Here is a 27,288-nt window from a genome sequence, read left to right as displayed (position 1 = left end):
CTATCTCTCTCATATCTATCTCTCTCATATCTATCTCTCTCATATCTATCTATCTGTCTATCTCATATCTCTGTCTATCTCTATCTCTATCTCTCTCTCTCTATCAGTGTCGGTATACCCTGTCTTCTAGTCTCCGTGTCGGTGTTTTGCAGTCTTCCTCATGTGACGGGCCCGTCTCACTTTGTTTTCCTCCTAATAAACCTATTTACATAGTGTTTATTTCCCCGAGGTGCTCGCAGGATTTTATGATTACAAACTGCAGCAAATGAAAGCAAAACAGGAGTGAGCAAAATATAAAATACAGTGGGAGCTGCAGTCCTCTGGGCTGATGTGACGGCTGCGTCCGTCTCTGCTGCAGTTCTGTGTGTTTGGATCTGATCGCTGTATTTGCACAGTTTCCTTGTACATCACATCTGTGCAGTTGCAGCCATAGGGGAATTGTCAGATTTTTATGATCTGCTGTGGTGTGATGTAGGTCAATAAGTGCGTTTGTTGAGGGACTTGTTAAACACTGCTGAGTGTAATATCTGCAGGACGGCTGGTCCCGGTGGTCTTTATGTATCTCCGGAGTTTATGAGTATTTGCTCTGAAAGCAACAAATCTAATCACCTCTGAGCGATCATTGATGGTTTATTGTCATGTACACCTCTGAGCTGAAGAGACACGGTCTGTCAGGGTTGCACTGTAGATAGTGAGCGCCATTGCCTCTCATAGACTGCCACTGAGTCATGTCCTATCAGCCACGTTATATCCCCCACCCAATGACCACCAAATAAGAGTGCACATACTGTGTATATACATTACTGATCCTGAGCCACATCCTGTATTATACTCCAGAGCTGCACTCACTATTCTGCTGGTGCAGTCACTGTGTACATACATTACTTATCCTGTACTGATCCTGAGTTACATCCTGTATTATACTCCAGAGCTGCACTCACTATTCTGCTGGTGCAGTCACTGTGTACATACATTACTTATCCTGTACTGATCCTGAGTCACATCCTGTATTATACTCCAGAGCTGCACTCACTATTCTGCTGGTGCAGTCACTGTGTACATACATTACTTATCCTGTACTGATCCTGAGTTACATCCTGTATTATACTCCAGAGCTGCACTCACTATTCTGCTGGTGCAGTCACTATGTACATACATTACATTACTTATCCTGTACTGATCCTGAGTTACATCCTGTATTATACTTCAGAGCTGCACTCACTATTCTGCTGGTGCAGTCACTATGTACATACATTACATTACATTACTTATCCTGTACTGATCCTGAGTTACATTCTGTATTATACTCCAGAGCTGCACTCACTATTCTGCTGGTGGTCACTGTGTAAATACATTACTTATCCTGTACTGATCCTGAGTAACATCCTGTATTATACTCCAGAGCTGCACTCACTATTCTGCTGGTGGTCACTGTGTAAATACATTACTTATCCTGTACACCAGGCACTGAACATCTGATGTAGGAACAATTAAGTTTCCCCATTATCATAGTCTCTCAGCTAAGCTGCTTTGGACTTTCTGAGAAAAAGAATGTAGTTTCCAGTAATAACTAGCAGAATTATGACTGCAGCTCTGGAGCATAATGGATCCTGTATAAGCTAGTGAATTCAAATATGCTTCGTTCTTTGCTATTAATTGAAATATGGTAACTGTGTTCGGATGAGATTTATAGAGAATTATGCCATAATCTTTTCTTGCATGTGCAGCCGATATAAGTGAGCACAGGATCCATAATATACACGTGGATTCTGAATTTCTGAGTAATCGATTTTTGTTAATTTTAGGAGTTTTCTTGACAGTGACCGAGAGTGACTTGTGTTTTCTGATGGATTTGGTTTGTGAATTAGTGTATTGTGGGCCATAGACCCTTGGTTACGTCATGGAAGTTGGGGACCAGTTCACGTTGCTATTTTCTGTATGGGGTGGTCGGGATCCTCCTATATATCCACATGTCTCTCCGATTGTCTCCTTTGATTGGGTGTATTGAGGGGAGGATAACAGATGGAAAGTAGTGAATTGCTTCTTAGAGGAGTCTGTACCCGGGGGTAGAAGGCCTTTTGATGTCCCAGGGAGATTCCATGCAGAGCCTGGAGAGCGCAGAAGCCGGGTCAATGAGAGCGTGAAATCCATGAAAGAAGTTCACTTCGCCAAACCTCAGTTTATTAATTGTGTTTGCAAAGCTCTCCAGCCAAGAAAACACTGATCTAATGTATTGATGGACAAGGTGTCCATGGGGATGGATGCTGTTCCGAGCCGCCCGCCAGCCTCCTTCCCTCCTCTGAGCGCACGCTCCGGCTGCTCTGCACATCTCACCTCCCAGCATGTCCATTGTGTTTTGTGTTTTTTTATGTTGGCCCTTGCCCTTTGTGCATCCAACCACCTGATCCTGACTAGTATTGATGGAGAACGTGGGATTCTCTAAACTTGTACGTAACCCTTTCACGACTGGAGACGACGTTACATCCCAAAGATGAAGAGATTATTGTAATTCAGGTTTGTAAACTAAATTCATTTCCATGAAAAGTCAATACCTGAAAGCTCAATGTTACTCTCCATATCGAAACTAGGAGCTCCGATTTTATATTCTCTTTGCTCACTGTCTGCCCCTTCTGACTAATGTGCTTGTATGGATAGCGGCGGGTAGGAGCTTTCCTCACCTCGGCCTCTCCGCAGGTGAATTCCTGCTGATGAGATAAATCAATTAGTTAAAATCGATTCACCCATCTGTAAACACTATAATACTGCTCCTATGTACAAGAATATAACTACTATAATACTTCTCCTATGTACAAGAATATAACTACTATAATACTTCTCCTATGTACAAGAATATAACTACTATAATACTTCTCCTATGTACAAGAATATAACTACTATAATACTGCTCCTATGTACAAGAATATAACTACTATAATACTGCTCCTATGTACAAGAATATAACTACTATAATACTGCTCCTATGTACAAGAATATAACTACTATAATACTGCTCCTATGTACAAGAATATAACTACTATAATACTGCTCCTATGTACAAGAATATAACTACTATAATACTTCTCCTATGTACAGGAATATAACTACTATAATACTGCCTCCTATGTACAGGAATATAACTACTATAATACTGCCTCCTATGTACAAGAATATTACTACTATAATACTGCCTCCTATGTACAGGAATATAACTACTATAATACTGCTCCTATGTACAAGAATATAACTACTATAATACTGCCTCCTATGTACAAGAATATAACTACTATAATACTGCTCCTATGTACAAGAATATAACTACTATAATACTGCTCCTATGTACTAGAATATAACTACTATAATACTGCCTCCTATGTACAAGAATATAACTACTATAATACTGTCCCCTATGTACAAGAATATAACTACTATAATACTACCTCCTATGTACAAGAATATAACTACTATAATACTGCTCCTATGTACAAGAATATAACTACTATAATACTGCCTCCTATGTACAAGAATATAACTACTATAATACTGCCTCCTATGTACAAGAATATAACTACTATAATACTGTCCCCTATGTACAAGAATATAACTACTATAATACTGTCCCCTATGTACAAGAATATAACTACTATAATACTGCCTCCTATGTACAAGAATATAACTACTATAATACTGCCTCCTATGTACAAGAATATAACTACTATAATACTGCCTCCTATGTACAAGAATATAACTACTATAATACTGCTCCTAGGTACAAGAATATAACTACTATAATACTGCCTCCTATGTACAAGAATATAACTACTATAATACTGCTCCTAGGTACAAGAATATAACTACTATAATACTGCCTCCTATGTACAAGAATATAACTACTATAATACTGCTCCTATGTACAAGAATATAACTACTATAATACTGCTCCTATGTACAAGAATATCACTACTATAATACTGCCTCCTATGTACAAGAATATAACTACTATAATACTGCTCCTATGTACAAGAATATAACTACTATAATACTGCTCCTATGTACAAGGATATAACTACTATAATACTGCCTCCTATGTACAAGAATATAACTACTATAATACTGCTCCTATGTACAAGAATATAACTACTATAATACTGCTCCTATGTACAAGAATATAACTACTATAATACTGCTCCTATGTACAAGGATATAACTACTATAATACTGCCTCCTATGTACAAGAATATAACTACTATAATACTGCTCCTATGTACAAGAATATAACTACTATAATACTGCTCCTATGTACAAGAATATCACTACTATAATACTGCCTCCTATGTACAAGAATATAACTACTATAATACTGCTCCTATGTACAAGAATATAACTACTATAATACTGCTCCTATGTACAAGAATATAACTACTATAATACTGCCTCCTATGTACAAGAATATAACTACTATAATACTGCCTCCTATGTACAAGAATATAACTACTATAATACTGCCCTCTATAGACAGGAATATTAACTGCTATATTACTGTTCTCTATAAACCTGAATATATCTGAGTATATCTCTGGCTCCTGATAACGCTCCCTCTATTTGTATGTTCGGGATGTCGGTTTATTGAGGTGAGCATATTATAAATGTGTTTATTTCCCTTTCCCTGTCCATGGAGCTTTATCCTTTAGGCGCTGATTTTGCAGTAATGTTCCTTTTTATTTTCCCCCCTTATTCTATATTGAGCTTTCAGATATAAAAACTCACAAAATTCCCGTGAAGACCTTGTTATTCCCCCCTCTCCCCCTTCCCTTTCTCTCTCTCACTCTATGCGGCCGTCACATTTATCTTGCTCGCAGCCGCGTTTTAAAGTGAGGAGGGAGAATCAGGAGAATTTGATAGGATCCAATTAAAATTGTGCAGATAAAATGATGATGAATTGCAGCCGGGTTCCGCAGAGACACCCTGTACGTTACCGCCGGCCCCACTGAGCTCGCAAGGCGCTGAGGTCATCAGCTGCAGAAAAAAAATAGGACACAGCTGCATGTTCGGCGTCTGCAGTCACCGATGGAGGGGGGAGCATTCTGCGCTCACTCCCTACCTGCTAATAAATTACATTGATTATTATAGGAATAGCGGTAACAGTGTTCAGGGCATCCTAATTTATACCACGCCGCCAACATACAGAAGATAGAATGAGATTTCCCATTTTATTCCTAGAGATGACGAGCACGCGGACTGGGAGAAGGAGAACAATGCCGTGCGCTCCCCCTATATTCTGAATGAGAACAGATCCAGGGTCCACATTTCTCAGTCACTCCGTTACGGTTTGTCTGTCCCCAGTGATAGCTGTAGGGCTCTAAAGATGGAAAAGAATAGAGCGGTGGTTCTATATGTGTACAGTCTGGCGGCACAATTACTTATACTGCAAGTGAACCAGATCCATTATAAAGCCAGGTGCACCTTGTGGCTCCTGAGTCTGGGCTTACATGTTGCGGTTTAAAAAGCCACGGTTTCCTGTTTTGCGGTCTGCAAATTGTAGATCCGCAAAACATGGATTCCAGCCGTGTACGTTACTATTTTTGTGGAACGGAGCATCCGGGCCATAATAGTAAAGTCCTATCCTTGTCTGTAATGTGGACAAGAATCAGATATGTTCTATATTTTAGCGGGGGCTACAGAACGGACATACGCATGCGGACAGCATAGGTGTGGTGTCCGTATTTTTTGTGACGTCATTGAAGCGAATGGGTCCACATCTGACCCGCAAAAAGTACAGATTGGACGCAGACCAAAATTTTTTACCCGTGGGTAATTCCCATATCACAAAACTGTGGGAATCACGTGCCGTTCCTATAGTTCTGGTTTTTTCCCCCCTTGCTAATGCCACATAAAATCTAGATGACAAAATCAGCTCTGCTACATCAGTAGTTTCAGTGGATATCTGTTTTTTTATTGGTCACTATCAGTTCAATGAAATGTATTAATTTTTTTATTATTCTTTTTTTTGTTTTTGTACCGGGATTTAGTGCGATAGTCATTGAGTGTTTATGTGAAGAGGTGGTACTGTGCGGTCGCCCCCCCCCCCCCCCCCCATCATCCCCCATCTAGGTCGGTGCCTTACACTTGTACTTTTTTTTGTGAATGTATTATGCCTTTGGTGCAAACCATAAATCCTCGCTCACTGCTTTTTTTTTTTTATAACCCTACAGAAAATAAATCCTAAAATTAATTCTGTTGGCGTGTGTAGTAAACATGACATAAAGCCGCTAAATCACTATAATGTCTTTAATTTCTAAATTTTTTTTAGTTTTTTTCCCATTGTTAAGATCTACCACCAGAAGAATATTACCCCTACCCCCGTAAAACTTCACACTTGTTTAGTTTTTTTCTTTGCCAAAAAATGAGTTTATGACCTTGTTCAAGCAGCTAAATCCTTTTTAATCGAACAATTTGTGCTCCTCATGCCGCGCAGGCGGTAAGCGAATGAGCAGTCGGCAGCGCTTTACCTTTTCTTTTTTAATAATTGTTTCTCTTTGATTTTACACGGCTTAGAACCTAAAATGTAATCTCATCGCGAACCAGGTTTTTATTTTATTTTTGTAATTTGTTTTTTTTTGGGAGGATTGTTGACCTAAAAATGAAAATGAGTTTCCCCCAGGGGTCTTCTTTTGAAGTCAATAAACATTAGGGTAGGGTCTGGTGGGTAGTTTGTCACTTACCTATGTCTTTGACCAGCATAAAGGGGTTGCCCTCTCCCCTCCCCACTTACACTTACGTGTACGCCGCTGTTGGGTCCCGGCCCTACATGGCTGCTTCGCTCAGGTCCACCACTCTCAACCTCTGCTTTGACGCCACTGCAGCCAATCACTAGCTGCAGCAGTTTACTGCCCTCCTTACGGCAGGTCAATTGGTCAAGTGACGCAAGGGGAGCCGGTCATCACTGAGGGCAATGGTTGACAGCGGAAGGCCCGAGTGAGGTAGCTGAGGATGGGGAGTGAAGAACACGGGTAGGTTTGCTTCTCTTTTGCAGGGTTTGCCCAAAATGTGGCCTACCCCTTTAAAGTCCATGTCAGCTCACAAACCCCATTTCTTTTCTTTTTTGTATCTTAAGAGATTCAGAATTTTTATTGATTTCATTATACATCTTTATAGCAATCAAATCTCAGTTTTTTTCTGACCCAGAGCTCCAAATCCACTGCATAGACAGAGTTTTAGAAACGTTGATGTCACTGTCTCCCTGTAGTCGCCACTAGGGGGAGCTTAAAGGAGTGGTGCCAAGATTTCTACTCTATAGGATAAGTGTCGGATTAGTGGGGATCGTACTGCGCACCTCATGGATCAGAAGAATTGGAGGTTCGGTGTCTCCCTGCGGTCGAGCATGCGCGCTGCCACTTTACTCCTCTCCATGGGACTGTCTGAGATGGCCAAGCTCTGTACTTTGCTTATCTTCAGCAGTCCCATAGAGGTGAATGGAGCCGCGCCCCTGCTCCCTTCATACGAGAACCCCAACACAGGCACCTCTGTTTTTATGAACAGTGGGGTCACGGCAGGTTAGACCCCCCCCCACCCACAAATCAGACGTTTACCCCGTGCATAGGGAATAAGGTTAATGCCTATTGTTTATACCAGGGATCAGCAACCTCCAGCACTGAAGCTGTTCAGAAACTACTACTCCCAGAATGCTTCATTCATTTCCATGGGAGTTAGAAGAGCAGCTGAGCATGTTTGCATGCTGGGAGTTGTAGTTTCACAGAAGCTGGAGTGGAGTTTTTTGGCTCCCCCTAGTGGTGGCAAAAGGCAGAAAAAAGGCAGAAAATTTAAATCTAAAGGAGTTGTCCAACCCCATGAAATAAAAATAAATAAAATGAGTAGTACCCCCTGCTTCTCTGCTGCCGACACTTCCCCCTTCACCCTTTGTCCTGCTATATTGATGTTGTGAGCGCTGTGCCCATCGCTGTGTGCCAGAGGGGGTGCCAACCCACATGAGTCTATTTATTGGCATCTCTTGGGCTGTACTATGTCCAGTCAGAATCTCCAACACATCGACTTTTTTTAAAGAATGACTTCCATTGAAGCAGTATGAGGGCGTCACTTGAGCCCTATTGGTGGTTACGCCCTTGTTGATTTGGTATTTTGATGACGCCATTTGCGCCCATCAGTCCAGCTTTATTATAGATTTGTAGTATAGCATCGCAGCCGCTCAGAATCTCCATGTTCGGATTTTGCAGTCTAGGTATTTTTTATTTTTTTTTACCTGTCGGGTATTTCGAGATCATGCCTAGTGCATTTACAGATGACAAAACATTTCACCGGATCCACAATAAAAATCATTGATTAAAATGTTGACTTTGTGGTTTTAATGAATCCTCTTCCCCCAAAAGCCTTTTGCAGCATTTAATTCGTTTCCATCAGTGCGTACCCCCGCTTCCTCTCTAACATCGTGTCGCGCTGGTTAAGTGCTTTAATTTGAGATAGTACACTGCGCTTTTGCTTAATGTCAGTGTTCTGGTGATGAATGGTGTATTCAGGTAATGGATGCCGCTCTGAGTGGTTTTTACATTGAATACCGCATTCTGCACATTAAACCCGTAATGTCGGCAGAGTCGTAGTGGTCATGTAAAGGATTTCCTGTAAGGAAGTGGCCCGAATCCTCAGGAGACTTTGTTTGAGCTCTGTAAGATATTTAATGATGTGTTTATCTTGGGGGAGCATTATCTCCCATCCCCCACCAGGAGAACGACCGTCTGTAGCATTCATTGACTTGAAACTCAAAACCATTGGTCGTATTTGCTAATTATTTTTTGGGGAATGCAGTCATGGTTCTGATTCGTTGGATTCTCCATTTGTAGGGCAGTAGGTGGCCATTCACATTAGACCAATTCTGGCCAAAGCCCTCTATTTCGGCAGGGCCGGTCAACCCTCTGAATATTAGACGCTCCGCTGCTGTTCATTCGGCAAATGTAAAGTGAAAGAAGGTTCCAGATGTGTTGGGTTTCAATATCCACAGTCTTTTTGTTCTAAAGTTGGTGCCAGAGGTGTCTGTCAGCAGTGTATTCCCCGTTCTCCATTGAGAATGTATGCACACTGGTCAAATTGGACAGGTTTGGGAAGGTTGGTACTGGAAGAATAGCTATTGGTCAAGCAAGTGAGCTTTTTAAGGTCTTTAGCCATAGACCTTGAGGAAAGTTTTGTAGTGAGACATTTGGCCCACTTGGTTTTTGACAAGTTATGAAAAATGGTTGTCCAGGGTGACCTTGTTAACATAGGGTCTAGTAGACCAAACTTGCGTCTGATGCATTCTGCTCCGAGTTGGCTAAACGATGGTTGTCTATGAGCTTTCAACTTCTCCTCTGTTTTCAGCTTTTAGGTGGCCACCATATGAGCAGTGTTTACAGATCTTCTGTCTGTGGTGTGTCATAGACTACAATTTGTTGGAAGATCCCACCGTGACGGCCAAATATTATTAAATGCCTGTGGGTAACCATAAGTTAGGTCTTTAACACTCAAAAGCTCCAGTCTACATGGTTCATAGTGAGCCAACTAGCGACATTCTGTAGCTGTCATAAGCACCAGAGGCATAGCTGGAGAGCTACTGGGGCATGTGGGTGCCATCAAGTCAGTCTGCATTGCCCACAATACTTGGATGACAGGACTAGATCAGTCAATTGATCCTTTGCCCCAGGTGAGGTCTAGCTGCAGCTACTGCGTTGGCAGCCTGAAAAGAACTGAGAAGAACTTCAGATCTCGACGTGCTAAGAGCCTTTCTTGGTGCATTGGCTACGTGCCTCCGAGATTTGGCCATACTAAGCAAAGTGGAGACAAAAATTATAAATACTTGCCCCCAGTGATGGTGCTCCTGGAAAGCCAACTGTTGACCACAGGCTCTGGTATTGAGGGTCTGAAAATGTGGCCCCAAAATGCGTTACTGAATTATCAAAAAATCAATTTCCTTAATCTTTCAAATACCTCTGGTCACTTAACTTCCAGTGGTCCTCCACCTCTGCGGCAGCGCCCGGACTTAGAGAAATATTGTCTTTCCAATGATTCTCCGGCGTCATGCTGCTTATACAGAAGTGCATGTATCTGTACATATGGGGCGCACATACTACATCTCTAAACTTTTAACCAACCATCAAAAAATAATTTCCAGGCGCTGTTAAGAAGACTTCGGAAACACTCTGTTCCTCCAAAAAAATCTGGAATTCATTTTTTTATGGTTCCTCCTTACATTCATTGCCCATTTCAAGGGTGAGGGCGGCTGTCTTTGAATAGCCTTCAATTTACTCAACTTTGAAAGTGAAATTTGCTAATGACAGCCATCTGCGGGATAAGCCGCAGGGCAGGAGAGGGATGTTTTTTCTTGTGATTGAGTCGAGGAACATTTCGGTGAGTAATCTCGGGGCGGTTTAACCTGCTGACTGGAGCGTGCTCCGCTCTCTTGGCCTGCGCTGAAACATGAAGTCATCACTTTTTGCAGATGTACAACTCTCCATTCTGGGTGTGTCTCGTATGCACAGCAGATGTTGAGTTGGAAGTATATACCCATAATTTCACCCAGGCAGCCCCCCTGACAAGAGCATCGGAGCTCTGAACCCGGACAACCCCTTTAAGGCTGTTCAAAAAAATTTATTTTATTTTCAATTTTTATTTTTTTCATTTTGAGAATTCTTTTTAATTTTCCAGTAAAAGGGATGAACTAGTGACTTACCCTATAACTAGAGTGTGAAGCAAACAAAGTATTCGCAGAATTGCTTCCCTGAGCTGTTAAAAGGAGCTGAATCTACTGCACGGCAGCCGAAAGAAAGTTTTTAAGGGTCTAAATATCTAAGACGGGTAATTTCAGTAGCCTGGATTTTGATGTCTGGTATTCAGTTAGTTTAAAATGTTAAAAATTATTTACAAAAAATTTAAATAAATCCAAAAACAAGTCTTAACCCATACATAGTTTTTAGGATTTTTTTTTTTTTTTTGGGGGGGGGGGATTTTTTTCCTGTAAATCTGTTTTCATGTATCATTTATAATTAACAGTAAAATGTAAAAAAATCTATAATGGAAAAAATTTATTGCAAGAAAATTTTGATTAGCACCAGTGATGGTCAGTCGCAGTGGGCATCTTTAGTAAGGTAGACTCACCCGTCCGGCGATGCACAGGTAAGTCCTTACCTGTGCCGGGAGCCGGTCTGAAATCAAATGCAGTCACCGGGAGCAGGCAGTTCCGAGAACAGCCGCCGGGGGCCTTCATCGGGCTGTTCCAGGAACTGCCTGCTCCCGGTGACTGCATTTGATTTCAGACCGGCTCCCAGCACAGGTAAGGGTTTACCTGTGCATCGCCGGACGGTTGAGTCTACCTTACTAAAGATGCCAGCCCGCATGTGTTCGCTGGCGAACACTGCGAACTGACCATCACTGATTTTATAACAAGACACGGAGGCTCATATTGCTTTAACCTTCTTTACTGAATCTACCATAGCAGCAAAGAAAAAAGGTATAACAAGTGGAAACCATGGTAACAACTCCTCCCCTTATCCCAGTATATCAGTCCTTGTCTGCCTGGGATCCTCCTCTTTCTTTGCTGCTACCAGGCAGATAAGTACACTCCAGCTCTGTAGCTCTGCTCAGGGTCTGGTACATTCTATTTTAGCTGTATTGAGTTAACCCTTCGGGGTTTTAAGGGTGTCTTATGGCATCTTGTTGTCTTATTGCGGTCTGCTAACCTGTGGGGTGGTTTTTTCGTGTCATATGTATTTTTCCTTACAGGTCTTATTCCCCTTTGCCTCCCTAAGGTTATTTCTCCCCCCTTTGGGGACCCTTGCGGCTCCGCTGCCTTCCGACGTGTACCGCGCTCTTTCGCGGTACTTTTGTTGTCCCCTTGTTACCTCAGGTTGCGGCCGCCATTTCGCGCGCGTCCCGGCTGTCTTCTTTGCCTTCCCGCTCGAAGTCTCGCGATTCGAGATTTCGGGCGCCATTTTCCCCTCTGCGCTCCGGCCGTAGTCTCGCGATAGCGGGACTTCGGCTATTCTGCCTATTGCGGACACCGAGATCTCGCGAGACTTCGGTGTCCCTGTGTGTTCCACTTACTGCACGCACCGGACAGTACCGCTCGGCTTGTCGGACGTGTCCCAGTATCTATTTGTACCCGTTGCAACCCCTTGCGATTATCTGTGCCCTGTGCAGTTTCTTGTGCCCATCAGTGACCTGTGAGTACTACCGTTTTCCTGTTCATTCCTCTACTTATTTCTTGAATGGTATTACATTACTGTCCCTTTCTTCTCTTCTAGTGCTTTCTGCTGCTTCCTGGCTGGGGTGACTAACTCCTGCCACTCGCTGCTACAATGTCCGTTCGAAAAAATTCTGTTGCTTCTGTGGCCCCTAATGACCCCCCTCCCCCTGCAGGACAGGTTTCCCCTACGCAGGATAGAAGGTCCGAGGTGCTGCACCCGGATGCTCATGATTTGGCACTTCAACAGTCCATTTCTAATGCCATTATAGCCGCCATGGGTTCAATGTCCTCTGCATTAACCCAGTCTATTTCTCAGGCCCTCATGGCTCGCCCTAGCACCGTTGTTCAGAGCACGGTCCCACCTCCAGAACCATTACCTACTGCCTCCAGAACAATTCAGATTGATGGGCCATCCCCATCCCAGGATAACGCGCTTCGCTCGCGTAAAAGAGCTTGCACCCGCCAGGCAGAAAAAACGCGGGCATGGAAGACTGCCAGGTCTCTACCTGAGCCAGTGTCAGACTCTGATAGAGAGTCGGAGGAGGAGGCTCATGATAATGAGGATGATTTACTTTTTGATATGGAGGATGATTTGGCGGACGTCGCCGTGGACCCGGTACTTAATGTATGTCCGGAGCCCACTTTACAACTTCAGGGGTCAGCAGAGGATCTGTTAAAGGATCCGACTGGAGTACCATTGTTTAACCCCGACGAGCTGCACCATCCCCGCTCTGCGGAATGGATACCCGCCACACATGTGGCACAATACTTGGAAGCTCGCATACGCAATCCTCTTAGCAAGGAATCGCGAAATAAATTACGGGCCGAATGCCCTCGCCCTTTGATACCACACAAAGTGTGTGAAACCCCCTCAGTGGATCCGAAAATGGTCCAATTCTTGGCGAAGACGGGTTTTAATCCCCGCAAAGGGCTGGACTCTGCTTTAAAAGCAGTCCAGGATAAGTTACTGGATATTACGGGTCCCTTAGCCAAAATTTTTGACATGGCTGAGTCCGCTAGGGCGGCTGGTAGCCAGGTGGACCCTGAGGAACTGAGAGGTTGGGCCCAGAGAGCCATTTGTGTGGCTGGTAATGTCAATGCCTCACTGGCCATTGAAAGGCGTAAGGCCATATTGATGAAAATCGAGCCAAAGTTGTCCAATCTGGCTTTGACTGAAGCGGGCAAAGATGCCCAGGGATTGCTCTTCGGCGACTCTTTTATAAAAGAGTTGGGAAAGTATGTAGGAGCATTTACGGCGCTTGATAAGGCCCAGACATCAATGCGTCGAGTCTTCCAAGGGCGTTTTTCCAACAGGGCCGGCAGTTCTAGGGGCCGACTGTCCGGCCGTTCCAGTTTTCATGCCCGGGGTTCCGGCAGAGGCTCCTTTTCCTACCGAGCATCCCTCCAGGATCAGAGACACCAGCCATCCTTTTTCCCATCGCGAGGTGCTCCCTTCCGGTCACGCGGTTACAGAGGGAATCCGAACTCCCGGCGACCGTTTGGTAAGTCCCGTTCTTCGTCCTCTACCTTTTTTAGACCAATGTATTGGAGGCAGACTCCGGTTCTTTTCCCATGTGTGGCCAGGCATAACCTCCGACCAATGGGTTCTTTCCACTGTACAAGGGTTCACAATAGATCTGATTGCCGATCCGAGTTCTATCCCGGTGCCCCATTCAATACCCCTGTCCAATTCGGCTCGGTCCCTCTTTCAGAGGGAGCTGTCGGATTTACTACAGAAAGGCGCGATCGAGCGTGCACCAGTGGCTCGATGGGGTGTGGTCAGCAGTATTTTTCTGGTGCAAAAGAAAGGGGGCCAGATGCGCCCCGTGATCAATTTGAAAGCCTTAAACGCCTTCGTACAGTATCGGCACTTCAAGATGGAGGGCATCCATCTGTTGAGAGATCTGCTCCTTCCAGGCGACTGGATGGCAAAGGTAGATCTCAAAGACGCATACCTGACAGTCCCGGTGTCCCCCTCTTCAAGAGACCTGCTCCGATTTCTGTGGAACGGTCAGACTTGGCGTTTCACCTGCCTCCCGTTTGGCCTCTCCTCCGCCCCCTGGTGCTTTACCAAAATCATGCGCCCAGTGGTGGCGTGGCTCCGCGGCAGAGGTGTCCGCCTAATCGTCTACTTAGACGATATCTTGATCATGGCCCAGTCTCAATCTCTCCTGTTGAAGCATATTCACCTGGCGGTGTCCCTCCTTTCCAATTTAGGGTTCATCATCAACCAGGAAAAGTCTTGTCTGACTCCTGCCAGGTCAATGGAGTTCCTGGGATTCCAAGTGGATTCATTGGAGCTATCCCTCAGTCTCCCTCTCTCCAAAATCAAGGCCATCCGCAAAGAGCTGCGACATGTTCTTCAACTGCCCCGGATGTCGTTGCGGCATTTGGCGAGGGTAATCGGACTTCTGGCCGCCTCGATCCAAGCTATCTTTCCAGCCCCCCTTCATTATCGGGCGTTGCAGCGACTCAAAATCGCTCACCTGCGGACAGGGGCCTCTTACGCCGATTTTGTCACGTTGGACGCAGAAACGAAAGACGAACTGAGGTGGTGGATCCACAACCTGTCGTCCTGGAATGGCAGAGCTATTGTGGGTCCCCAACCGGATCTCATCATAGAATCCGATGCGAGCCTGCACGGATGGGGAGCACATTGCAGTGGCGTTTCCACGGGTGGTCCTTGGTCGCGGGAAGAATCTCGTCTTCACATCAACGCCCTGGAGCTTCTTGCAGGGTCGTTTGCCATTCGCAGTTTTGCCAATGGGATTGTCAGTACGGCCATCAGACTCCGCATGGACAACATCTCTGCGGTCAGATACGTCAACTGCATGGGGGGAACACGGTCAGTTGTTCTGACCTATTTGGCGAAGGACTTTTGGGAGTTCTGTCTCGACAGGAACATTTCTGTGGTGGCAGAATACCTTCCGGGCCTTCACAATACCCTAGCGGATTGGAGCTCCCGCTACATTTCGGACTCCAGCGACTGGAGATTAGACGAGACGGTTTTCTCTGCTATTTCTTCTCTTTGGGGTCCTTTTTCAGTCGACCTGTTCGCTTCCCGATTGAATACCCAGCTGCCCAGGTTTTTCAGCTGGAGGCCGGATCCTTTGGCGGAAGCGGTAGACGCCCTGCTTCAACACTGGGGAGACGCGCTGATGTACGCTTTTCCTCCCTTTGCGCTCATCCCGAGGGTACTCCTTCAAGTCCGCCAGCAGTTGGCGAACCTGATTCTGATTGTGCCTTTTTGGAGGACTCAGTCCTGGTTCCCCCAGATCCTGGAACTTCTGGTGGATTTTCCGCTCCTTCTTCCCAATCAGTTGTCGCTGCTTCTAGGGCCAGCAGGAGAATTTCATCCACTCCTGCAGAACGGATCCTTGCGTCTCCTGGCCTGCAAGATCTCGGGAGTCCCGGAGGAGGCACTGTCCTTTCAGGGACAACTAGATTCCTATTGGACTGCGCTTGGGCACCCGGTACGAGACGAGCTTATAGAGCCGCCTGGGACTCTTGGTCTCGCTGGTGCGTCGACCGGTCTTTGGATCCCGTTGAGGCTCCTGTGAATTCCGTCTTAGCCTTTTTGACTTCACTATTTGAGGCGGGGAAGGCCTACCGTACCATCAATGTCTTTAGGTCAGCAATTTCCTCCAGACATAACGGTTTCGATGGCCGTCCGGCGGGACAACATCCCCTGGTCTGTCGCTTGCTCAAAGGTTCACGGTTGGCCCGACCGCCTCGGCCGCGGTTCTCGTCAACCTGGGATGTTTCTGGGGTCCTAACCTTTTTGATCAACTGGCCATCTAATGCTCAATTATCCTTACGTCAATTATCGGCCAAATTGGTCACTTTATTCTGTCTAATCTCTTGTAAAAGAGTGTCGGACGTGCGTGCTTTGGATTGGGACGCTAGGTCCTTCACCCCGGAAGGGGTTCACTTCAATATTTCTCGACGCACTAAGACCAATATTCATTCGGTCTCTTACCCCCGTTTCCCGGCGTCTCCACAACTTTGTCCTGTGGTTTGTTTGCAGGAATATGAAGATAGAACCCGCCCCTTGCGGTCGCCTTCTCTTCCTCAGTTATTTATTTCTTTTCGCAGTCCTTATGCTCCGGTCACCAGCGTTACCTTATCTCGCTGGGTTAAGTGGATTCTCTCCCTTTCCGGGATTGATACGACTGTTTTCACAGCGCATTCAGTTCGCAGTGCGGCTGCTACTTCAATGACTACATCAGGGGCACGCTTGGAAGATGTTATGAAATTGGCGGATTGGTCCAGGACTTCCACATTCCGCGAATTTTACTTCAGACCGGCAACACACGCTTTTGATACTTTAGTGGCTCAGCTTTAAACAAGCAATATGAGCCTCCGTGTCTTGTTATAAAATTGCAGGATTTTACTAAGTTATGACGTAAAGTCATGATTTTATTAAAGACACGGAGGCGAGTATTGCCCTCCCTGGACCCACCCTTGTTAGGGCCTGGGTGAGTATTTTATGTCTGATGCTCTATGATTACGTTATTAAGATTTGTAGTATCCTCTACATGTAGATCCTACCTTTTCTGATGCACTGGATTATGGTCATAGAATGTTTTCTTTTATCCTTTTTTCTTAGGTTGAGAGACCAAGGTCTTCAGGCACTTGAGTTACACAGTTCTGGATCAGTCGGATGTCCGGATGTTGCGGTCCAAGCCGACAGGTTCCAAAGGTTTTTTCGTTGCATTCCGGTTTTGATATGCGCTGGTTGAGGCGCAAAGAAAGAGGAGGATCCCAGGCAGACAAGGACTGATATACTGGGATAAGGGGAGGAGTTGTTACCATGGTTTCCACTTGTTATACCTTTTTTCTTTGCTGCTATGGTAGATTCAGTAAAGAAGGTTAAAGCAATACTCGCCTCCGTGTCTTTAATAAAATCATGACTTTACGTCATAACTTAGTAAAATCCTGCAATTAGCACATCTATAAAGCTAGCATGCAGACCTCAAACAAAAAACGTAAGGCAGCACACCATTACACATGCAAACAATAGAACTAGGGAATAAGGATTAGTCTAGATTACATCAGTACTATACCTACTATACATGAAAAATGGAAATTCGCGCACATTTTTGATCAAACGTGTGCCGGGCCCTTCTACCAACGTCAAGGTGGCTTCTGCAGATGGGTACCTAACACTAACAGAACTGCCTCTCCTGGGCCTGACCTAAGTCTACAACGTTCAGGGCGGTGTAGGAGCCAGCTATAGTTATACTTTGCTCAGAAGCCCTGGGCAGATGGGCGGGGAGTGCTCAATCTAAAAGGAGGGAGCTACCCTGCAAACACACCGCAAGAAAATTTAGACTAGCACATCCAAAGTCACTGGAGCACATCCATAATGCCAACATGCAGACAGAGGCAGTTCTGTTAGTGTTAGGTACCCATCTGCAGAAGCCACCTTGACGTTGGTAGATGTGCCCGACACATGTTTGATCAAATAATGTGTGCGAAGAGCTTCCATTTTTCATGTATAGTAGATATAGTACCGCTGTAATCCAGAAATCTCTAGTTCTATTGTTTGCATGTATAACAGTGTGCTGTGTGAGGGGGAAAAAATTGTCATGCACAGTTTTTTTGAATTTTTAGAAATAATACATAAACGTATCAAAGGAAGAAAAATGATACATTTTTAGACAATTGTGAATCCCATACGGTTGCATTTACTCGAATGTCCGCCATGCAGATGTAAATTATAAAATGAAAGCGCCATATTAAGACGCCTGCTGACTTCTTGCTCTCCTTTGGGCTGCAGTCTCTGGCTCGTCTTCCAGTCTGCGGTCTCTTTCCAGTCTGCTCACGAGCCTGGAGATGTTCTGCACACCGGTCTCGTTTCTGTGTTAATCCGCCTGCGTTAATGTGTCAGGCAGGGCAATCCCTGGGTTCTTGTTGGGAGGGAATGTAATCTCATTTGCTGCCACAGCCAATGCAGCGGGAAGCCACAGCTTCAGGATTCATTTTGACCTCCTGGCCCGCTCGATCTCTCTGTAAGTAATTCACGGCATCATTATCTCAGAATTACGGCTTGTCACTTTGTAATATGACGGAACGCGCGAGTCTCAGGCATTGTAAAATGATATTGACAGCTTGGCAATCAACAAGTTAAAAGGCCGGGGTCGAGAAGCGGGGGTCCGACTTCAGACGGCGCCGAAATACTAAGTGGGCCTGGTGAAGTGACTCTGTGCATGTTAAACACTTCGGATACTATCACTGCAACTTTTGTCTCCCTTTCTCCAGTAAAGAAGGGTGACGTCATGCGTTTGTACTCATTCCCATCAGTCCTCGCCCCCCAGTGATGTATAACAAGCATCATCCCTACCATGTAAATCCACTCATAAAGCTGAACACTTTTGCCTGATGAGTACCGTTACTGAGCTGGTCTTATACTCCAGTCACATCCAGAGCTGTGTTCAGAACTCAGATTTCTATGCGCTGTCATGCACCACTCCCTCTCTGCTCTGTGCAGACACTGAACAAGCAGGGGATGTGTATCTTCAGCACTAATATAGTGTCTTTGTCTTTGAAATGTATTCATCTGACGGTTAATTCCACTTGATCTATTCTTCACCATGCTACATGACGAAGTAGTAACTTTGGAAAAGACGGGCAGACCTCAAGAGCGCCCCATGTGGGCTGTTTTTTTTTTTTTTCCAGCTGCATCTGGTTTTGGGAAAGTTGGGGGACAAGCAATATGGCCAACCGGCTGTTTTTGGGTTACGGTTAGTTATACCGTTCCTGGCGAAAGAGCTGCCATTCGGAAAGGAGGAATTGCAGTGGCGGCCATATTGGATGTAGCATCGAGGCAGAAGGCGGCGATTCATGAGCTGGTATTTACTGGGGGGCTGTTTGGGTTCCCAGAAGTGACCTGTCTTTATCCACACATTCTTTTTGTTCTCGGAGGTTTATGCGAGGTGCAGATATTACCATTAAGTCACTGGATAGCTGTAGACTTAGATGCATTCTGAAGATCCCAGGGCCCCAAATGAGACATGTCGGAGTACAAATTGAAAATGCCAATTTCACTTAGACTGGTTCTACGCGTTTCACAGCTAAATCCCACCGCCAGCTCCCCTCTCCCCAGATCTGCTTGCAAATGGCATTGCGTGTTTTTGCACACAGTCAGAAGCCCAGAGATGGCCGTCGGGGCTGCCCCCTATGTATGAATCTCTAATACCCGGGGATAGGGCATGAAATGCGTGGTCCAGCTCTCTCCAGGCAGATATTACTTTCCTCTCCGTCTTTTATCTTCTGCATCTGTATGTTTAATTTCTAGCTGTCGGCCTCCCTGGAAAACCATCCCTGTGCGGTAAATAAAGCAAGCCATTTATCTCCGAGCGCTTCGTGTGCTGGTGGGGGGGTTGGGGGGGTTAAGGCTTGATTGTCAGGGGGTCTGCGGTGCTCAGCTTTATAATCTGACTCATCTGCCATCAAGTAAATTACAATCTCCTTCCATTTCTGCAGATGACAAGTGCACGGTCAGAGGTGACTGGTGTGTTGCAGCCTGTGAAGTGATGTCATCCTGTGACATCACTTCACATATTTCATCTTCTAGTGATAGTCACGTCCTCCACGGTCGCTTCATTTCACATATTTCCTCTTCTAGGCAGATTTACCTCCTTGTCTTCTCCCATGTAGGGTCTTTAAAAGAGGGGAAAACGTATAATCAGTGCTACATGTAGTGTGGAAGGGGTGGGGTCTGACACAGCTGTTTAATGAATTCCCATGTCATGCTCCACCCCCTCAGGCCTTGCTATGTTTTGCCGGGAGTGTTCCTTTAAGTTTTATTGAGTGGCTTCTGGGTTACCGGATGAATGAAAACCACAAGTGGCAGCCATGAGTAGTATGTAGCATGCAGAGATGCATGGCTCTTCTTCCACTAGCCTACTAATCTAAGTGTCAGTCTTTACTGTAGTTCTGGTAATCTATTCATGTACCAGGTGGCACAGTATGAGCATTGCATCTGCCACCGTTGGCCTGTCACCAAGGTAAAGGGGACAGTACGTCAACTAGTATGGAATTTCCAATAACCTTGGTCCATTACGGTCCTGAGAATTAGCAGGACTTTTGGTGACGGTGATGGAAAACTCCAGCTTTTTCAGTGATTCCTTATGGTCTTTTGTTCTTTTTGTCTTCCAGTACAACTATGAGGGCAATGACATCAGCGATCTGCCCGTGAATCTCTCTGTCGTCTGGAATGGAAATTTCGTCATCGATAACCCACAGAACATACAAGGTGAGGCCATTGGTTGTCAGTGCCGCCCATCCGTTCTCCAGTTCTTGCTCCAAGCTTTTCATACGGGTCGTTTGATTTCGTCTGACATGCTCAGCTAAGGCCTTGAGTTGTAATACATCGCTAATTAGTAAGGCGATGTCATTAATTCATTAATGAGCGCAGCGTGTGGAAGTATTGACTCTCCGGTTTGTTCCGCAGCCCACCTCTACAAGTGTTCAGCCCTGCGGGAGAGTTGTGGACTCTGTTTGAAATCTGATCCTCATTTTGAGTGTGGTTGGTGCGTGACCGAGAAGAAATGCACCCTGCGCCAGAATTGTCCGATATACGAAAGCCCATGGATGCACGTCAGTACTCCTCAGAGCCGCTGCACAGACCCCAAAATCATCAAGGTATGTGAGCATTCCTATCACAGCTTGAACACCGTATACACCAGCACTAACTACTATGTTATGGCATGTACTGTGCAAAATATAACTAACACTGTCCCCTGTGTATAGGAGTATTAATACTCTAATACTGCTACTATGTACAAGAATATAACTGCTATAATACTGCCTCCTATGTACAAGAATATAACTACTATAATACTGCTCCTATGTACAAGAATATAACTACTATAATACTGCTCCTATGTACAGGCATATAATACTGCTCCTATGTACAAGAATATAACTACTATAATACTGCTCCTATCTACAAGAATATAACTACTATAATACTGCTCCTATCTACAAGAATATAACTACTATAATACTGCTCCTATCTACAAGAATATAACTACTATTATACTGCCTCCTATGTACAAGAATATAACTACTATAAATACTGCTCCTATGTACAAGAATATAACTACTATAATACTGCCTCCTATGTACAAGAATATAACTACTATAATACTGTCTCCTATGTACAAGAATATAACTACTATAATATTGCTCCTATGTACAAGAATATAACTACTATAATACTCCCTCCTATGTACAAGAATATAACTACTATAATACTGTCTCCTATGTACAAGAATATAACTACTATAATACTGCTCCTATGTACAAGATTATAACTACTATAATACTGCCCCTATGTACAAGAATATAACTACTATAATACTGCTCCTATATACAAGAATATAACTACTATAATACTGCCTCCTATGTACAAGAATATAACTACTATAATACTGTCTCCTATGTACAAGAATATAACTACTATAATACTGTCTCCTATGTACAAGAATATAACTACTATAATATTGCTCCTATGTACAAGAATATAACTACTATAATACTGCTCCTATGTACAAGAATATAACTACTATAATACTGCTCCTATGTACAAGATTATAACTACTATAATACTGCCCCTATGTACAAGAATATAACTACTATAATACTGCTCCTATATACAAGAATATAACTACTATAATACTGCCTCCTATGTACAAGAATATAACTACTATAATATTGCTCCTATGTACAAGAATATAACTACTATAATACTGCTCCTATGTACAAGAATATAACTACTATAATACTGCTCCTATGTACAAGATTATAACTACTATAATACTGCCCCTATGTACAAGAATATAACTACTATAATACTGCCTCCTATGTACAAGAATATAACTACTATAATACTGCCTCCTCTGTACAAGAATATAACTACTATAATACTGCTCCTATGTACAAGAATATAACTGCTATAATACTGCCTCCTATGTACAAGAATATAATTACTATAATACTGCTCCTATGTACAAGAATATAACTACTATAATACTGCCTCCTATGTACAAGAATATAACTACTATAATACTGTCTCCTATGTACAAGAATATAATTACTATAATACTGCTCCTATGTACAAGAATATAACTGCTATAATACTGCTCCTATGTACAAGAATATAACTGCTATAATACTGCTCCTATGTACAAGAATATAACTACTATAATACTGCCTCCTATGTACAAGAATATAACTACTATAATACTGCCTCCTATGTACAAGAATATAACTACTATAATACTCCTATCTACAAGAATATAACTACTATAATACTGCTCTTATATACAAGAATATAACTACTATAATACTGCTGATATGTACAAGAATATAACTGCTATAATACTGCTCCTATGTACAAGAATATAACTGCTATAATACTGCTCCTATGTACAAGAATATAACTACTATAATACTGCTCCTATGTACAAGAATATAACTACTATAATACTGCTCCTATGTACAAGAATATAACTACTATAATACTGCTCCTATGTACAAGAATATAACTACTATAATACTGCTCCTATGTACAAGAATATAACTACTATAATACTGCCTCCTATGTACAAGAATATAACTACTATAATACTGCCTCCTATGTACAAGAATATAACTACTATAATACTGCCTCCTATGTACAGGAATATAACTACTATAATACTGCTCCTATGTACAAGAATATAACTACTATAATACTGCCTCCTATGTACAAGAATATAACTACTATAATACTGCCTCCTATGTACAAGAATATAACTACTATAATACTGCCTCCTATGTACAAGAATATAACTACTATAATACTGCCTCCTATGTACAAGAATATAACTACTATAATACTGCTCCTATATACAAGAATATAACTACTATAATACTGCCTCCTATGTACAAGAATATAACTACTATAATACTGCCTCCTCTGTACAAGAATATAACTACTATAATACTGCTCCTATGTACAAGAATATAACTGCTATAATACTGCTCCTATGTACAAGAATATAACTACTATAATACTGCTCCTATGTACAAGAATATAACTACTATAATACTGCCTCCTATGTACAAGAATATAACTACTATAATACTCCTCCTATCTACAAGAATATAACTACTATAATACTGCCTCCTATCTACAAGAATATAACTACTATAATACTCCTCCTATGTACAAGAATATAACTACTATAATACTGCTCCTATGTACAAGAATATAACTACTATAATACTGCTCCTATGTACAAGAATATAACTACTATAATACTTCTCCTATGTACAAGAATATAACTACTATAATACTGCTCCTATGTACAAGAATATAACTACTATAATACTGCCTCCTATGTACAAGAATATAACTACTATAATACTGCCTCCTATGTACAAGAATATAACTACTATAATACTGCTCCTATGTACAAGAATATAACTACTATAATACTGCCTCCTATGTACAAGAATATAACTACTATAATACTTCTCCTATGTACAAGAATATAACTACTATAATACTGCTCCTATGTACAAGAATATAACTACTATAATACTGCCTCCTATGTACAAGAATATAACTACTATAATACTGCCTCCTATGTACAAGAATATAACTACTATAATACTGCCCCCTATGTACAAGAATATAACTACTATAATACTACTTCTATGTACAAGAATATATCTACTATAATACTGCCCCTATGTACAAGAATATAACTACTATAATACTGTTCCTATGTACAAGAATATAACTACTATAATACTGCTCCTATGTACAAGAATATAACTACTATAATACTGCTCCTATGTACAAGAATATAACTACTATAATACTGCCTCCTATTTACAAGAATATAACTACTATAATACTGCTCCTATGTACAAGAATATAACTACTATAATACTGCCTCCTATGTACAAGAATATAACTACTATAATACTGCCTTCTTATACTGCTCCTATGTACAAGAATATAACTACTATAATACTGCTCCTATATACAAGAATATAACTACTATAATACTACTCCTATGTACAAGAATATAACTACTATAATACTGCTCCTATGTACAAGAATATAACTACTATAATACTGCCTCCTATGTACAAGAATATAACTACTATAATACCGCTCCTATGTACAAGAATATAACTACTATAATACTGCTCCTATGTACAAGAATATAACTACTATAATACTGCCTCCTATGTACAAGAATATAACTACTATAATACTGCCTCCTATTTACAAGAATATAACTACTATAATACTGCTCTCCGGAGGAAGCGTTGTGTAGCTCTCTGCGGTATTGGGGCGCAGTGTATATCTGGTGGTTATAGTGGGGGGTGTAGGGGTTATCCAAGGACATTAATAAATTAGCTGTTTCTCGGCCTTTCTTCCATGTTTCTTTTCACCGTGGAGCAATTTGCGCTCTTCTCCTTTATGTTTGTGTGTGGTCAGTGCTGATAAATTGAATTTATTGTAATGCGGTCCCGGTAATGGGCACATTTGGGAATCGCTGACCTGGGCAGCCTTGGCCCCTCTGTAGCTTCTCTTTGGGATAAATCAAACAGGAACGAGATGAGGCTTTGAGCAAAGATCTCTAGTTTTGCCGAACACAGCTGAGATCAATGGCGGCCTCCTTCCTGTGATCCTCTGGCTTCACCTCGCGCTTCTGCATATCTGACAGTAAAGACGATTTCGTTTTTCTGAAGAAATGTTTGTTGTTTTATTTAAAAGTTCTCCTGTGAAACCAATTAAGGGAGAAGCGGGGAGGAGGGCACGATGCTCTGCATGAAAACATGGCTGTGGTATAGGAGGCGGGTAATGCAGGTGAGGAGGCATCCAGACAAGTGGTCACTGTATCTGCAGTGCCTTTCATACCGGGACGGCAGGTAATGATGCCTTCTGCCGGAATCTGGTGCCCATTTGCCAATTTAAGGCAGCGGGTTCCTGCAGGAATATCTGACAGATCTGCTCTATATGTGAGAAGCCCGCCTGTGCCGCAGTGTCCGTTCTCAAAGGGCCACATTTAAGCATTATTTAATATTTTTTGGATTAATCTGTTCCTTCTTTCCAGCTCCTATAGAATATCAAAATTCTGTGCCACATTGGGGTATTGTCAGGCCCTTCTTCAGGCACATGTACTGTTTGAGAAACACTGGTTGCTATGGATGCGTTAACTTGACAACCCCCTTTTAGAACACTGCACTTGTTACAATGTATCCCTAGCAACTGCTCTGTTTCCAGATGTGGGGTGAGATTGGCACTGGAGCAGAGGAAAAGTAGTTTGCCAGAAATCACATTGTGTGAGGCCCCATCTCAGCCTAGTTATTAGTTTTGCCTACAGATACATTTAGCGGCGCTCCCGACCACCCGGCTGTTCCACGGCGCTCCCGACCACCTGGCTTTTCAACGGCTCTTCCAACCACCCGGCTGTTCAGCGGTGCTCCCGACCGACCACCTGACTGTTCAGCGGTGCTCCCGACCGACCACCTGGCTGTTCAGCGGTGCTCTGGACCACCTGGCTGTTCAGCAGTGCTCTGGAACACCTGGCTGTTCAGCGGTGCTCTGGACCACCTGGCTGTTCAGCGGCGCTCCCGACCTACCACCTGGCTGTTCAGCGGCGCTCCCGACCTACCACCTGGCTGTTCAGCGGCGCTCCCGACCGACCAATCGGATTATTCAGTGCACAACTTGTACTGTACTCTGTCCGTCTGTCCTCCAGAGCTGCCCTTCCTACCGTTACTTTGAAAAGGAAGTTTTTTCTATATTCCGTCAGTTTGGAGTCTTGTGGTCCCCCACCTGCAATTCACACATTCAGTTCCATGCTCTCTCCTTCCCTTTCCTGTGGTTCCTTCATCATTCATTGGTTCCTCTATGACTTAGAATAGTGAGTCCACATGCAATGCAAATTAGTCTTAAAGGGGTTGTTCCACCAAATAAAATTTAAAATATAGTATCTGTACAGCACCACCTGCTGTTTGCTCTTTTTCTAATTTCTCTGTCTTGCTCATTGAGATGGCAGTTGCAGGATGTGCTTTCAACAGCTGCAGTAGAAAGGACATGCCCCCTGAGACAGGACACGCCCAAGCCTGAAAGAAATTTAGCAGAGTAATGAATGGGGAGATCTCTGGATCCATGTGAGGTACAGAGGGCTGTTTTTTAGGTTTGTTAAAAAGAGATAGTCATGTACTATATGATATTGGATTCTCATTTTTACATTAGTCATGGGAGAACCCCTTCAAGGTTTCCATTAATTTCGGTGGAGGTCACACCCTGGCTGAAAAGTTTTAATAATCCGGTAAGGCCTGCAAGAGGCCAGTCTATTGTCGGTGCGGCCGGAGTTCCAGACTATTGTCATATATCTATCTATATCTATGTGGATTTTCCTCTCAGGAGGGTCAGGACATGAGCAGTGATTCTCCGTGTAATTACCGCTCTCGGATGGCGGTCTGCAGCCGGGTGATGCACTCTGAAAAGTTAAAAATAAAATAATGGCTAAAGTGAACGTAATTAAAGATGGCCGCTCATAAATCGCCCGTCCTCCTTCCTGCTCCCAACGGCAAATCGGTAACGAGAGCCATAATTCCACAGAATGAGATTGTGCAGCCGGCGCAGGGAGACATTAATTCCATTTAGAGCCCGCAGGTGTGTGACGAGTGATGGGCCGCTCTGGAGGCAGGCAAAATCTGGTGTGAAATTGCCCGTAATTAGCTTGTTATTGGTGTTGCCGGGCCACCTCCCCTCCGCTCATCAGTCATAATGCCGCCTTTGTCACACCGCACCTGTCCGCCTTATTGGAAATAATCGTACTAAATGTGTCTCATCAGAGGAACTCCTCCCCCGCCAAAGAGACAGTGGCCAGGAAAGCGGAGGACGGGGGTCTGCCTTATATGTATCCCCCCCCCCCCCCCTCCCCTTAGCCACAGAATTAAATGACTTTTACATAAAATGTCTGTGACATAAGGTTGTGGTCGGGGGGGGGGGGGGATCACCCCACTGAAGAACGCTCAGTCAG

The 27,288-nt window shown here is 43.5% G+C and overlaps 1 protein-coding gene across 3 annotated transcripts in view; it reads left to right on the top strand.

Moving 5' to 3' along the window:
- PLXNA1 (plexin A1) overlaps window positions 1-27,288 on the top strand; it is a 278,496-nt gene that overhangs the window by 210,387 nt on the left and 40,821 nt on the right. For all 3 annotated transcript variants that reach the window (XM_040408573.1, XM_040408571.1, XM_040408572.1), the window contains exons 11-12: window positions 20,384-20,480; window positions 20,679-20,869. In XM_040408573.1, coding sequence (XP_040264507.1) covers window positions 20,384-20,480; window positions 20,679-20,869 — 288 coding nt within the window. The remainder of the gene's footprint in view (window positions 1-20,383; window positions 20,481-20,678; window positions 20,870-27,288) is intronic.

Source organism: Bufo bufo, chromosome 9 (assembly GCF_905171765.1).
Source record: "Bufo bufo chromosome 9, aBufBuf1.1, whole genome shotgun sequence".
Lineage (NCBI taxonomy): Eukaryota > Metazoa > Chordata > Amphibia > Anura > Bufonidae > Bufo > Bufo bufo.
The sequence above is the reverse complement of the archived record's forward strand: the minus strand, read 5'-3'. Positions and strand labels throughout refer to the sequence as shown.